At 40.3% G+C, this 16,474-nt stretch overlaps 1 protein-coding gene across 3 annotated transcripts in view; it reads left to right on the top strand.

Moving 5' to 3' along the window:
* Ids (iduronate 2-sulfatase) overlaps positions 1-13,113 on the top strand; it is a 49,939-nt gene extending 36,826 nt beyond the window's left edge. For all 3 annotated transcript variants that reach the window (XM_041640954.1, XM_041640955.1, XM_041640956.1), the window contains 3 exons: positions 2,984-3,110; positions 6,731-6,904; positions 9,785-13,113. In XM_041640954.1, the coding sequence (XP_041496888.1) occupies positions 2,984-3,110; positions 6,731-6,904; positions 9,785-10,257 (774 nt within the window). In that variant the 3' untranslated portion in view covers positions 10,258-13,113. The remainder of the gene's footprint in view (positions 1-2,983; positions 3,111-6,730; positions 6,905-9,784) is intronic.
* The last annotated feature ends 3,361 nt before the right edge of the window (positions 13,114-16,474 follow it).

Raw genomic sequence — 16,474 nt, 5'->3', positions numbered from 1 at the left:
GCACAGCCCAGAAAGCTGACATTTTAAAACTGCATGACTTTTTTTTTGCCTCCAGGTAGGAGCCATATTCAGCACTTTAACTCTGAGAATGAGCTTTTTATCTGAGTTACATCCAAATCTGCCAGGCAGAGCACTGCACAGCCTGGAAACATCTCTGTGTATGGTGGCAGAAATCTGCCATGCTCTCCCGACTGCCTAAGACTGATCCCACTGTCTGTCCAGGTGGGGAGTGCAGGCATGGTCTCAGAGTACTTTGTTCCCATTCCCAAGCAGGAACACAAACATCCAGTCTTTTTTTTTTCCATTTGAATGCTGCCTGGCTCACTAGTTCTAGCCTCTTATTGGCTTACTCTTACATATTGATTAACACATTTCTAATAATCTGTACCACCACGAAGTGGTGGCTTACCAGGAAGATTCTAACCTACGTCTGTCTTGGGTAGGAGAAGCATGGCGTCTGCCTGACTCTGCTTTCTTTCTCCCACAATTCTGTTCTGTCTACTCAACCCACCTAAGGGCTGGCCTATCAAAAAGCCAAGGCAGTTTCTTTATTGACCAATGAAAGTAACACATAGATGACCATCCTGCATCACCTGGTTCTGTTGTTTTCCATGTGGCTAGGTCACTACCCCTACTCTGCCTTTTCTCCTTCCTCTTGTACTATCTCCTATCAAATGGGAGCAAATCATGCTGTTGCTGACTGTGAAATTTTGTCACCCTTGGCTTTCTCATCTTCCTCTGACACCATGCTTCTTACCTGTCTCCACACCTGCTTGATCTCCCCAAATTCCAGTTCTGCCCTGTTCTCTGAACACATTTTTCTGGACCAATGTAGTATATTTTGTTTTTTATTTTTTTCCCCATTTTTAAAGAAAGGTCTCACTCTGTAAACCTAGCTGAACAAAAATGCATGGTGATCCTTCTGCCTCAGCTTTCCAAGTGCAGGGATTACAGGTATGCACCCCATGCTTTTCTGATTTTCTTCTAGCAAGTGTTCTGAATTCTTCTTAGGGACCAGCAATGGCCTGATACTATTTTGTCTAAAGCCCTTAGAATCTGACTGCTGTTGCCACAGGACTTTTGCTAACCTGCAGTCTATATTGCATTGCATCTATGTCTTGAAAGACCTTCTTGGCCTACAGCCTGAGACTTTCATTTTCTTGAAGAAATTCCAATTGTATGTCATCTGGCCCTAACTTACTGTTTTTGTCTGCCTTTTATGTCATCATATAGCTCCAAATGAACCCTGTTCTTCCATGACTCCACTCTGTTGTATGCTGTTGCTTTAGAAGCCTTCTGTGACCCTGATTTATCTACACCAAGTAACTTGAAGGGTCATTCACCTGTCTCAACCCTGGCCCTTCCCATAATGTGTATGTTTACTTATCTATAGTTGTATCCTTATTAGCTAGTGGCTTAATAGGTCTGAGCATTATACTTGCTTCTTTATTGCCTTCTTTCTGTGACCAGCATAGGCAGGAGGTGTCTGCCTAAAGTTCTCCAGGCTCCAGACTGAAAAGTTAATTTACTAAACAGTAAATGTAGGTAGAGGTTCAGCATAATCCTTCTATAAGCATAGCAAGCAGATGAAGGGACAAGTCTCATGACTGCCATTACCCTAGCAATGACAAGTAGGATATCTTACAGGTCCATCTCATGAGTTAGAGGCCCTCAGGATAGTAGAAAATGGGACTGATTTGGTAAATGGTTCTTTTGTTTCTTACTGCTTGGGGCGTAGTTGGGAGGAAGAATAGTATTTGCCTTAAGGCCCATGAACAGTATTCAGGAGTCAGTCCAGGAAAGGTTTATGGCTCCTTTACTTGTGGGTGTAGGCTGGCTAGCAGTTCCAGCAGTTCCTCTTGGGTTGCCCCTTATTATTCTTCTGCTCATTGAGAGTTTGTTAGAAACGAGCTACACTTAAAACCTTGGTCCATGAAGTTAATCAGTTGCCATTTCTTGCTTGGTAAGAGTGTGGGCAGAGGAGAGGCCTACTCCGGGTCATTATTAGAAGTTAATTTGTGTCACCCCCAGAAAGCTATATTGAACTCTTTAACTCTTTATACCTTAGAATGTAGTCTGCTTTAAGTTAAGATGTACTCATACTGATCAGGTAAGCCTCTAACCCAATGTGACTTTTGTCCTGATAAGGAGAACAGGTAGGGAGGACAGAGACAGAAACATATGCAGGAAGAGCTCCATGTGATTATGGAAACAGATTTTAATGACTGTTGCAAGCCAAGAAACACAGGTGGTTCTCAACTTGTGGGTCTTAACCTCTTTCGGGGCCGAATGACTCTTCCACAGGGGTGACCTAAAACCATCAGAAAACATAGATACTTACATTACAATTTATAATGGCACAAAATTGTAGTTATGAAGTAGCAATGAAATAATTTTATGGTTGAGGAGTCACCACAACATGAGGAACTGTATGTATTAAAGGGTTGCAGTGTTAGGGAGGTTGAGAACCACTGCTCTAGAACATTCAGAAATGGCCCTCCCCAAACCTTGATTTTGGACTGTTGGGTGTCCATGGCCGGGAGGCAATCGATTTCTAGTGTTTCAAGTCACCTGGTGGCTTGAATGGAGAAGAGTGGTGTCTTTGGCATCCTCCTCATTAGAGAATGGGTAATTCTGGAAATGCAAGGATTAAGGGATCATTTTCTGTTTCAGTGGTCATTTCTAGAGACTCCAGAATATGCAGACCAGAGACAGGAACAGTTAATGCCATCCATTTGTCTTGACATGTATCCTAAAGTGGAAGCTGATTTGTTTTCAGACATGTCAGTTTGATCCTGCGGATTGTTAGTCTGTCCTCTGAAGCAAATGGCTGCAGAAGGGAGGAAAAGGAATGTTAGGTTTAGGCTAACAATATCATCAGTCAATGGAGAGGTTGGGATTGGGAGAGATGTTCAGGCATACTCTTTGTATGCCAAGGCATTTAAAGTTGCTTTTACTCTTGTAATATTCTTTTCATTTGCAGCGGAAAATCCGTCAGAGCTACTTTGCTTCTGTGTCCTATTTGGATACTCAGGTTGGGCATCTTTTGAGTGCTTTGGATGATCTTCATCTGACCAGCAACACAATTATTGCTTTCACTTCTGATCATGGTAAGCATTTTGCAGTGCACTGGTGAATTGAACATCTCAATTTCCTGTAACACCCGATTTTGTGTTACACCCTCGGTACAGTTCGCGTGCCCCTGTACCTAACGCGAGTCGAGCGAGGGCCTGGAGATTGAAAAGAACACACAGAGAGACCAGGGTCATTCAAAAGGAGACCAGCTGAATGCCAGTTTATTCAGACTTGGGGAAATCCTTATGTATCTAACTGCTGCACAAGGATCTCAGCCCAGGCAGGTGGGAAATTACCATATTAACAATGGAGTAAATGCCCTGCAGGTGGGGCAGGGAGAGCATAGAAACACACAGGAAGCTTAGTTAGCTGATCATAAACTGTCCCCGCAAATGCACCCCAGGAATAAGGGAGACCAGGGCCCTACAATTTCCTATGAAGCACATGTTGGGCAATTTCTACATACACAGGGGTATACTGTTGTGTAAAACAGCAGTGCTCTGAGTTCAGGATCATGGGGAGCTTTTAAGAGCAATTTACTTGTTCTTGGCCCTCCATTTTGGATATATGAGATGAAGGCAACCAGCTAGAAGAGGAGCAGAGGGTACAGGAGATGACAGAAGAGGGTTTCAGAGCCTCTGCTGCTGGAGTCATAGACAGTTGTGAACTGCCTTACATGGGTGCTAGGAATTAAACTTGGGTCCTCTGGAAGAGCAGGAAATGCTCTTCCTGTGAACTGCTGAACAACCCCTCCAGTCCTCATGCACATTTTAAAAAAGTTAATATATATAGTTATGGGCTTCATTACAGCATCATCAAATATATGTCATTATTCTCTATTAAAGTTATTCTTCCCCTCTGCTGCCCTCTCCTGTACCCTCTGCTCCTCTTCTAGCTGGTTGCCTTCATCCACTAATATGGTTCCTTCTGCTTTTGTGTCACATGCATTCCAATGATACATCCAACTGTCCTTCCTTCTCCCTTCCTTAATATCTCTTTCTTGGAGGAAATTGTTTTAGTTCCCATTTCTAATCTAGAGATCTGGAGGACGTTTATGTGGAGGTTCTCTGCTTCTTGTCTAAAGAAAATCCTTGGGATATGTGCTTTCTTTCTTACATATTTTTATCTTTTATTTTTTCCTTTTCCTTTATTGAAAACAGATTTTTTTCCTCACACAGTACGTCCTGATTAGAGTTTCCCTTCCTTCTGTTCCTCTCAGTTCCTCCCCACTCCCTTCCTATCTGATTCCAAGGGATATTAAAATAAAATATAAGATAAATTAAAAGCTAACACATTGGAGTTGGACAAGAAAAACAGTGGGAAAAGAGCCTAAGAGAATACACAAGAATCAGATCCACTTGTTTGCTGATGGAGGAGGGTCAGGAATCCCATAAAAACATTAAACTGGAAGCCATTATATATACTCCGAGGACCTGGTACAGACCTGTTTAAGCCCTGTGCATGCTGCCTCAAGTCTCTGAGTTCATATGAGCTTTTATCATGTTGATTCAGACGGCCTTGTTCTGGTGTCCTCCATCCCCTCTGGCTCTTACACTCTTTCTGCCTCCTTTTCCACAGGGTTCCCCGAATCCTGAAGGGAGGGAACTGATGGAGACATCCCGTTTAGGGCTGATGAGTATTTCAGGGTCTCTTACTCTGCATAATGTCTGTTGATCTCTGTATCTGTTCACATATTTGTTCCTGGTTATAGCAGCCTAGAAAGGAGCTTAGCAAAAGAATATTTATTTATTTAGTTATGAACTAATAACAACAACTCTGTGCTGAATGTTGTGGATTAGGCTAAGTGCTGCGCCCTCTAGAGTTGCTGAAGGCCTGTGTACTCCATATTTTGAATGCCAAATGAGAGCTCAGTTTATTTCCCTGCTAGTTCTGTGCATGCACATCGGTCAAACTTCCCAGAGCTGACTCCTGATGTTCCACTGCTGGACTTCTCACTTTTGTGTCCCCTAAGCCTCTTAACCCGCAATCTTTTAGCTTCATGCTACACAGGAACAACTGTGCTAGTGCCCTACAAACGCACTGGGTCATGGCTGCTTTGTCTTGGAGAGAGCAGGGCTTCCCCTCACCCAGTCCACAGAGGTGATAATCTGGAAAACTTATTGAGCTCCTTCAGACTTTTTGAACACTCCTGTCTTACGTCTCCAGTGTTACAGACAGAAGGATGGACAGATTGCCAGAGCCCTTGCACATCCTCAATAACGTGATGTCCTTCTGAGTAGAAGACTGCTAAGGAGATCAGTCTGAGTTTCTAAGACCATAATCTCCCCTCTCTCCCCCTCTCTCTCGAGAGTTATTTTATCATCATTATTTGATTTTTAAATGCATATGGGTGTCAAAACTGCATGTATGTCTGCACATCACATACGTGCAGTGCCTCAGATGGCCAGAAGAGAGTCAAATCCCCAGAGACTGGGTTAGACAGTTGCTTGTGAGCCTCTATGTGGGTACTGCAAAGACTCAAAGCCAGATCCTCTGGAAGAGCAGCCAGTGCTCTGAACTGCTGAGCCATCTCTGCAGCCCCAGTTTATCTTACCTTTATTTATGTGTGTATGTCTATATAAGTATCTGCTATGTGAGTGTGGGTATCCTTGGAGACCAGCTGGACGTGATTCACCAGACATAGGTCCTGGGAACTGAACTCCAGCTCTCTGCAAGAGCAGTAAGCACTCTTTCCTCTTGACCATAATCTCTTAATAGTTCTGACACTTGTTTGTAGCTCCAGCATTGTTTGAAGAATGAATAAGGGAATTTGAAGGCTAGTCTCTGCAACCTCCCTTGGCAAAAGTCACCAAATTTGACTGTGATAAAGTACAGGTGTATGCCTGCACTTTCCTCAGTTCACTCAAGCTTTTAGTGTCTGTGGTTGTTTTTATAACATGAGATTCTTCACATACAATCATTGTCACTCACTTTTGTCTTTAAAGCTTGCTTATATATAAGTAGGTTGAGACATTATCTTTTAGAGTGGACACTTTAAATGAATGCTGAAGATTTCTTTTTCTTACTCAGGACTGAAAATTTGGATTATTTTTTCTTTTTTTTTCCATTTCTTTCACATATGAATGTACATGATATGTCTTTAAAAAATTCAAGGTATTCTTATCTTGTGCATAGTTCTGTTGCTCTTCAGTCATTCAACCTCAGTATTAAGAACTTGAAGCCCATGTCATAGCCAAGAGTTAGGACACAGGGCAAGGTAGTGGAGTGATTAACTTTTAGGACCCTATCATCCAGGAAGAACTGCTCAGTACAGCTGAGTGGTAGAATATGTGCCCAATAGGTACTAAAGTGTGGACAGGTACTTGGCTTGGCAGGAGAGGTGCATTTATTTGGAGCCTTTTGAACAGATAAAATTCAATGTGTGTGTGAATTTCTAGTTACTTTTAAAAAAAGATACTATAGTTTGAGAATTTAAGGTTGTCCCATTTGAAGGTTTCTTCTTTGTGGATAGATATCTGCCTTCTAATAAAGCAGCATTTATGTGAACTAGCTTTTATAATTCTAGAGGAATTTCCTTCAGATATCAGCTTTAGTGTTCTCTGCTTTTTACATTGAGAAATGAAATGTTATCTAAAGTAAACAAACCATAATATTGTCACTAATTCTCTTTCATTGTGTGCTTTTTATGGCCCAGGGTGGGCCCTAGGTGAACACGGAGAATGGGCTAAATACAGCAATTTTGACATCACTACACGTGTGCCACTGATGTTCTATGTTCCTGGAAAGACAACCCCACTTCCTGGAGCAGGCAAGAAGCTTTTTCCTTACCAGGACCCCTTTGATTCCACCTCAGAGTCGATGGATCCAGGTATAATATATATAGAAATGACAGTGCCTTGCAGTGAGAGCACCTTTGGTTTAGATGGGAATTACTTCATCAGACACTAGCTGTCCCACTTTGTGGTGTGTTGGAATTCATTCTCAATATTGTTTAGTGTTCATATATTTTTTTTAAGCATCTCCCATGTACTAGGTTGAGAATGCATGGCAGAGCTAGAGTTGACAAGAATGGTCACTGTATATCGGGGCCCTTAGAAATTACAGAGGGTAAGGAGCAAGTGATATTCCCAAGGTGGGGAGGGCTGTTTGGAGGTGATAGCAACATGTCAGACCTTAGAGGAAGTGTTTGTAGCCTGCTGAGACAAAGTCTCTCCAACATATGAGTGGAATGTTTGGTGTGCATGCTTTTTTGGGGGACCCAGTGCTTACTGAGAGGTGTTTTCCATTTTGGAGCTCATTGATCTACTAAAACACACCAGGTTAATATGCTCTGTACTCCCAGCAGCAAAGGGCATTTTCTTTCATTTCTACATACTATGCCTTCACAGCCTTGAAAAACAGGCACTCTTCCTACCTGTGTGAAATGGCAGATGTAGGTTCTTGAGAGTTATAGCCTGACTTTCCTGTCTGGTACACTTTCAGGTGCCAGTTACATACTTCCAGTGACATTTCTCTTTTCAGAGTGCTTTTCTGTGAGCTACACTAAGTCAGGTGTTCCCTTTTCTAGACTGACTGGCCCCGGGCTCCATCTTTAATACCTATGTCTTGCACTTTATGTTCATTGCTATGTAAATTGATCATGGTTTTAGATCATCATTCTGGCCTTTCTAGATTTCTGAGTTTGCTTATATCATCCAATTTTCTTTTTGCATTTTTAATTTTGTATGATTCATGCTCTATGTTTCTTTCCCAACACCAAGAGAAAAGTTATAGAGTTTCATGGCATGAGCTTGATTCTTTATTGCTGGGACAAATCTGATAGGACTTTTTTTGAAACTTGTTGGCCCCCAAACAAAAAAAAAAAAGCCTGCAGCCACGACCCCCCCCCCCCCAAAAAAAAACCAACAACCTGCAAACCAACCAACAAAAAAATCCTGTAGAGAGATTTGTAATCATGGCTACTGAGAGGCTGAGGTATAAGAGATCACATGCTTAAAACCTGCCTGAGATACAGATTGAGTTCAAGGCCAATCTCTGTAACTAACTGAAAACTCAACTCAAAAATCAAAATTCAGGCCCAGGATCTAGCTCAATGGTAGAACATTTGCCTAGCATGCATAGGGACCTGGTTTGAATCCCAGGTAATGAAAAAAGAAAATTCTGAGTCTTTTCAACCCATCTTTTTTCTTTATTCCATGTGTGCTATGCAGTCCATCAGCAAGCATTCTCCTTTCCATTCAGAATCTTTCTCTGCCCCATTCTCATTAATTCCACTGCCACCAGCCTTCTGGTGTAGCAAGTTTCTGAAGTCTCCTTGCTTGTGCCCTAGACTGTTTCCTTCTCAAGTAACAATTTTGAAACTCAAAGCAGAGGTAGGGATATAGCTCAGTGGTGGAGTTCCTATCTGAATGGACTGAGCCTCAACTTTTATCCCTACCACTGTAAAGGTGAAAGTTAAAACCAAAAACGGAACCGCCAAAATCCAGCCCTCCTGTGTGCCCATCTCACTGAGGAAATTTCTTTACAATGGCTATCAAGGCCTTTCATGACCGGTTTGCTTCCTCATCTCTTCTTCCTCTTGACAAGTATCCAGACCATTCTTTCTGTGCAACGTCCCACAGTCCTAGTTCCTCTTGGCTAGATTGTTTTCTCCAATGATGTATACATTAGGTCATGTTGCCTTCTGCTTTCATAGTGGTGTTTTTTTTTCTAGGGAGATGCAGCACATATGTGCATACACATCTCCTCACCTCTGGAAAGGGAACCCACAACAGACCAAAGTAACAATTACACCAAAGCCTAACTTGGTGAATTAGTGAGTTTTATTGGGGTTACTAATAGGAAGATGGGTGAGAGGATCCTCACAGGAGCACTGATGACTCAGAAGCAGCTGCATTGCTGAATAGCCCACATGAACATGGTTGATGACTCATAAAAGCTATGGCCCTAGAGTTCTCGACATAAGTTGCAAGGGAGCTTGGCAATTCTAAGAGATGGCCTGTAGGCTTGTGGTGAGTCTCCTTCTCCAGTAGTTGTTTTCTGCTCTCAGTCTATGGTGGATATACATAATGTGATATATGTATTCAGTAGAATATTATTCATCCTTTAAGAGAAAGGAAATGCCAGTGTATCCTATAGAATAGATGAACCTGGAGGACTCATGTTAAGTGAATTAAACCAGGCACAAAGGATCAAATGTGGTCTGAGACCATTCCCATGAGATATCTCTTGTAGTCTAGTAGTCAAATTCATAGTTCTAGAAAGTAGAATGAGTGTCCTCAGTTGATAGTAAAGAGTTAAGTGCTGAGGTGGTGGGGACAGATATAAAATGAATTGCAGAAGTGATAATGATGATGACACAATGTGAATACATGTATTGTGACTAAAAAATGGTTGGGTTGTAACTCTCAAGTTTTGTGTATTTTACCATAATAAAAACAAAATATGAATCAAAAACAAATATTTAGAAATGAATAATCTTCAATAGACTTTTACACCATGGGTAGAGGTGTAATTGGTTGAACTTGTCTGGATCAATTATTTGGCTCCAAAATTTAAGTAGTTTAAAAATGCTTCCAGCAGGCAGGAAACACCTTCACTGTTACTGTTAGTGAAGGGAAACGTCCTGTAGAGGCAGCATTTCTAAGCTTCTTTTTCTAAAAATTGGATGTTGTATATGAAAATGAAATGGGTACCAGGTGGTTGGCTCTGCGGTGTACCAGACAAGCTGTGCTGCTTCCTGTTTCAGGTGGGCACGTCACGGACCTTGTGGAACTTGTATCTCTCTTCCCCACACTTGCTGGACTTGCCGGACTACAAGTTCCTCCTTGGTGCCCCATCCCTTCTTTTCATGTTGAGCTCTGCAGAGAAGGCCAGAATCTCCAGAGGCATTTACAGCTCCATGACTTGGAAGAGGATCCACACTTTCTTGGTAATCCCCGGGAGTCAATTGCCTATAGTCAGTACCCCCGGCCTGCAGATTCCCCTCAGTGGAATTCTGACAAGCCAAGCTTAAAAGATATAAAGATCATGGGCTACTCTATACGTACAATAGACTATAGGTATACAGTGTGGGTTGGCTTTAATCCTGCTGAATTTTTGGCTAATTTTTCTGACATCCATGCAGGGGAACTCTATTTTGTGGATTCTGACCCACTGCAGGATCACAATATATATAATGACTCCCAACATGGAGATCTTCCCCACTCATTGAAGCCTTGAGTTCTGCCAGCCTTGGAGGACTGCATATGTGTCCTCTTGCCCCCTTCTGTCTCATGAAAGGTGGCATTAGAGGTGGCTATCTTTTACTACCTATTGTATTAGATATAACCTTAGTGGGTAGCAATCAAAACAGCATCATCAGTTTGGCTTAGGACTATGTGGCAGACAAATCTTTTCATTTAGTTCTTCTTAAGTTATAAATGATCATTGGATTTAGGCTAGGCTGAAGCGCTTCCATTTTAAAAGCACTCATCACTTAAGTAAGTACAAAAGTGAACTTAACAAAATGTAATCATACCTTTGTATATGTAATCCATGATAGCCAAGAAGAGTACTGTACTAAAGAAATAATTTACTGTTGAATTTAGTGCATTTCAGAAAGTGACCATATTATCTTAGGTAGCCCAGTGTAGTCAAAACATGTTAACATGGGATTTAGTTCTTTCTCAAATATGAAATTAAGTACTATTTCTAGAAGCAACTTCTATATGATCTATGATCAACTTTTGTTTATAAGACTACAGATTTCAAAATGAAAGATAAAATACACATGGGATTATTAATGCAGCGTTTCTTCATTAAATAATAAGTAGTGCTTAGTAAAGTATGAATAAAGGTACAAAATTCAGTTAACTATTTCAGTACTTGCTGACCCAAATAATAATTTGCTAGTAAATAGTATAACTCTTGAACTTGGTATCTGTTAAAAAGTCTGTTATTCACAATGAAAAGCATTTAAAATGTAACTATACCCATGATTTGAATCATTCAAAATCATATTCCTATTCCAAGTTAGAGAATTGCAAATACCCACTTATCCTGGAGGCGGGAGCTATTCTACTTCTACTTTTTGGTAAAGAAAACATAAACTTATGAAGTGTACATTATCTTATGGCTTGTGGAAACTTTAGGGTATAAGTAATTTTCAGAATGTACTTCTGCATTCCCTGAATATTCCCTAAATATGGAAGTAATAAGAAGGTATGTAATAGGGATAAGGTTATTTCATTACCTACCCTTGTTTAAAAAAAAGTCAATTCTGTAATGTGCTGAAAACTGTTCAGTTATCATTAATCAACAGCTTTCCAACATACAGTGCTTTTAGTCTTGTATTAAATGAGTAATTTCAATAATTTTCTCCTTAAAAATGCCTCAGTCTTTCAAAGTAAATGTTTTAAAAACAAAATATAGCAAATAGTTAAGTAGATTTAATTATTCTTGTATATTAAATTGTAACCCAAAAGCCAAGTTATTATTTTTAAGTCTGTAAAATCTCAAAGACAGATTGTTTTTATGAGTTGACCTACAGTAGAGGGGTAGCTGATAGCACAGTTATTTTCCTGAGCAATCAAGTGACTGTCTTGGCAACAGCAATTTGTATTTGGGGATTGATGGTCCCATTTGTTTCTCCTGATCCCTACATTTGCCTCTCATCTAGAAACTGGCTTTTGTAGATGGTTTATTTCAGTTTCTTCTTGTTCTTCATCTTTATTGCTCTCATTGTATTTACTCAGTGCCATTTTTACAATTTAGAAGTTCTTCACAGCATGTTTTTATCTTGCTTAGCTTCATCTCTTACTCCACAGTTATAGGGATAGATTTTGATAAAAGGTTTTTTTTTTATTTTACATTCATTTATTGTTTCTGTTTGATCATAGTATATACATTTCAGTTTTCTTATTTTATCTCCTGAATCACAGTTTTAGTGTCAGCCCCCTCCAAATTCTGCCTCTGATGAAATCATAAGCCCAGTGGTGCTATCCACATAGTAGTTACAAGACATTTGTGATTATTCAAATTTAAATTCATCGACATGAAATAACATTTTAAATGATTTCCGGTACATCATAATTCAAGTGCTCAGTAGCTAGACATAGAGTTTTTCCATCATAGCAGACTATTCTACTGGGCAGAACTATCCTGGATTCCAACTGATTAGCAGGTTCCTACTGTCATGCATTTGCCCACAATGAGCAAACTATGTTTTGTTTAGGCATAGAGTAGGGAGTTTGCTGTGGCCATCAGCCTCTTCCTTTCATTCTCATCACCATTGCCTCTCTCCTTTTTACTCTCCTTCCCAAATTGTTTACCTCCCCCCTTTTCCCTCCCCTGTTCCTTAAGGAATCCATGTGTCTTCCTAAAAAATTCCTCTTGACCCTGCCCTTTGAGAACACCGTCAGTGCCTACTAAGGGTCTAGAAAGACCTCCGCTGAGCAGTCAGAGTCTTCCCTGGCTCCACAATGCCCCTTTCCTTGGCTAACATTTCCTTGCCAATCCCTGCCTCCCTGGCCCTTCTAGCTTGTGCCCTCACTTCTTTGCTCCAACCACTTCATGGTCATTATTCATAGCCTGGCTCCCCTACCCCACTGCTTAGAGGCTGAGGCTTCTGGGACTCTTTAGATTATATTTTGGGGAAACTGAATGCTTTTAAAAAAAATCTTCTATTTACTTCACTTTTTAAAAGGCGCTTTTTATCATCATGAATTTTATGTGTTAATTATAGAAAATTTGGAAATCAGAAATGTAATAAAACACAAGAAAATGTCTGAGTGCTTTATCCTGAGATTGTCATGTAATATCTTGTTCTTTTGGGTGTATAAATGTTTGCCATTTCTTGATCCTCTATGTTCTTTATAATGCAATTTCTGTTCTTACGTTTTCTCTAAATATTATGTATAGTTTTTTAGTGACTTTCTCAGATATTTTATATTGCTGGTAATATGTTTTATTGTATAGTTTTATTGTAATTTTCTTAACCTTCTTTCAGTTATTGGAAATTTAGATTATTTACAAATTTTTAGCATTACACATAATGCTATGATCAACTTTGTGAATAAAATGTTGGGTTTCAAAGTATTACCATTGGATGGTCTCTCACTGCCGAGTCATCGAAAGCAGCTCTATTTTGTCCTTTATTGCTGATATAGCATACTAAAGTTAGAAAACAAAGTCAACAAGCCTATACATAAAACCATAGCATCGAGAAAGCAAGCCTGTGGTCCAAAATAATAGGTGAAAGTTGTATCCTGCTTTGACTTCTGATTCTTTGCATATTAGTGACATGAGCCATTACTCTCTCTGTGTGACAGTTGAGCTTTGCATTTCTAGTTGTCTGACTTTGTGTGGTCATATTATGGGTGTTACCTTTTAATATAATAAAATAAATTGCTCTTTTCTGGTGTGATAATTTTTCCTTCATTTTTGTATTAACCATACAAACAATTCCATTTGAGAACTGAATAAATACTTGTTTTCCTTTGGGTTTTTTTTTTGGGGGGGGTTCTTGGTGTCATTGTCTTTCCACCTACTTATAAGAGTAATGGATGTTCATTATTTAAAAAGGTAAAAAATGATGAAGCTAGAAAGAAGCCTAGTTTCTTAGTTGGGTTTTTGAAATTATTTTTATTTTCTTTGTATGAATATTTTGCTTGCATGTGTCTCTGTACACCTTGTGCATGCCTGATGCTGTCAGAGGCCAGAACAAAGAGTTGGATCCCTTCGAATCACAGTTACAGACTGTTATTAGCTGCGTGTGGGTGCTTGAATTGAACCCAGCTCCTTTAGAAGAGCAGTCATTGTTCTTAACTGCTGAACCATCTCTCCAGCTCCCTTAGTTTCTTTTTCAGTTTTGACAGCACACATAAGCAAAGGGTGTTTTAGCTCCTAGTCCATGAGGTTGCAAGCAAAGGTATCACAGTCCACTGACAGAAGAGAGTAATTGATATGTGTTTGCTAGTGTGCTTGCTCGCTCCGTCAGTCCTGGGTTCTCAGACAGTTAAGGTGAATCTTCCCCACATTAGTCAATGTAATGAGGATAATCCCTCACAAGCATGCCTAGATGTCCATTTCCTGGGTGATTCTGGATTTTTATCATTGTGACAACACTAAAAATCATGCCAACCTTCAGAATATAGCTAATGTTGACATCTATATGTATTTCTACTCCTTTTTTGTGTCAAATACATAGGAGTAGATAAGGACATTTTATCTTTTCATAAGTGGAGTCTACTACCACATAGTCTCTGTCTTAATTGTGATCTAGTGTAATGTCAGTAGCTTTTGGAGACAAAAGTTTATTATGTTGCCCAGGCTTGCCTTAAGCTCAGTATACTCTTACTTTTACAGTTGTCTGTAGCTATAGCCTAAATAACAAGATATTTTGTTTTCCAGAACTGGAGATCAAACATAGGCTTCATCCACTCTAAGCAACTGCTATAGAACCAAGCCACACTCAAGCTTTAGCATGGTTTTTCACAGTAGTTGGCAGGTATTGGTTAATAATTGTAACTACCACTTTTCCTGCACTAGTCTGTTTTTGACAGAAATTCTCAAATTTTAATATGCATTTAAAAATCAGTAAAATACAGGTCAGAAAATTTACCATCTTAACCAATTTTTGTTTATTTAATTTTTACATCCCAATCAGTTTCCTCTCCTTCCCCCATCCCCCATCCCATCAATTCCTCTTCCTTTGTTTCTCTTCAGATACAGGTAGTCCTCCCATAGATATCAGCCAGCCATAGTATATCAAGTTGCAGTGGGACTAGGCACCTCTTCTACTAGGACTGGATGAGGCAATTCGGTAGGAGGAAAGGATCCCAAAAGCAGGGAACACAGAGGCAGCTCCTGCTCTCACTGGTCAGAGTCCCACATGATGACCAAGTCACACAACTGTAACATATATGCAGAGGTCCCAGGTTAGATCCATGCAGGCTCTCTGCTTGTCAGTTTAGTCTCTGTGAGCCCCTGTAAACCCTGATTAGTTGGTTCTGTGGGGTTTCTTGTGGTGTCCTTAGTACCACTGGCTCCTACAATCATTCCTCCCCCTCTTCAACAGGATTTTCTGAGTTCTACCTAATGTTTGACTGCGGGTCTCTGTATCTGCATCCATCAGTTGTTGGATTATGCCTCTCTGATGACAGTTAGGCTTGGCATAAATTTATAGATATAGCGAATATTATTAGCAGTCATTTCATTGATTTCTTTTTGTTTTGCAATTTGTGTTTGGTTCGATCCTAGGTCTCTGGGGTATCCCACCTCTGGCTCCTGGCCCTCAGGGGTAAGTTCCCTCTCGGGGTATGTGTCTCCAGTCACAACTTTTGTGCCATCTTTACTGTGGTACATCTTGTAGACAGGACAAATTGTAATTCAAAGGGTGTGTGGCTGAGTCGGTGTCCCAGTCCCTACCCTGGAAGTCTTGCCTGTTACAGGAGGTGGGTGGTTCAGGCTCTGTTTTCCCCATTGCTAGGAGACTTAGCTAGGGTCACCTTCAAATTTCTGGGAGTTTTCATTGCTCTAGGTTTCTAGCTCATCCCAGAGATGCGATACCCCCAGATTCTAGTTGTCTCTCCTAGTACTCTCTCCTTCCATTTCTCCTATCCTTCCTGTTTCCATCACCACCCTCCATCCCCATGTCCACTGGCAATGTCCATTCTATTTCCCCTTCACAGGGAGATTCACGCATCCCCCCCTGAGCTCTCTCTGTTACTTAGCTTCTCTGGGTCTGTGGGTTGTAGCTTTGTTATCCTTTACTTTACAGCTAATATCCACTTATGAATGAGTATATACCATATTTGTCTTTCTGGGTCTGTTTGGGTTACCTCACTCAGGGCAATCTTTTATAGTTCCATCCATTGGCCAGGAAATTTCCTGATGTCATTGTTTTTTTTTTTACCACTGGGTAATAAATACTCCATTGTGTAAATGTAGGACATTTTCTTTATCCACTTTTTGGTTGAGGGACATCTAGGTTGTTTCTAGTTTCTGGCTATTATAAATAAAACTTCTATGAGCATAGTTGTACACATTTCCTTGTGATATAGTGGACCATCCTTTGGGTATGTGTCCAGAATTGGTATTGCTGGGTCTTTAGATATATTGATAACCAATTTTCTGAGAAGATATTGATTTCCAAAGTGGCTGTACACGCTTTCACTCACACCAGCAGTGGAAGAGTGTTGCTTTTGCTCCACATCCTTTCCAGCATGAGCTGTCCCTTGTGGTTTTTATCCTACCCATTTTGACAGGTGTAAGATGGGATCAGAGTCATTTTGATTTGCATTTCCTGATGGCTAAGGATGATGAACATTTCTTTCAGCGGTTCTTGGCCATTTAAGATTCCTCTGTTGAGAATTCTGTTTCGATCTGTACCCCATTATTATTTATTTATTAAAGAATTCCTGTTATATCTTTTTAAAAGGTTTATTATTTATACAGC

This window comes from Microtus oregoni, unplaced genomic scaffold (genome assembly GCF_018167655.1).
Source record: "Microtus oregoni isolate MIOR12 unplaced genomic scaffold, Mior012 000067F_000, whole genome shotgun sequence".
Lineage (NCBI taxonomy): Eukaryota > Metazoa > Chordata > Mammalia > Rodentia > Cricetidae > Microtus > Microtus oregoni.
The sequence above is the reverse complement of the archived record's forward strand: the minus strand, read 5'-3'. Positions and strand labels throughout refer to the sequence as shown.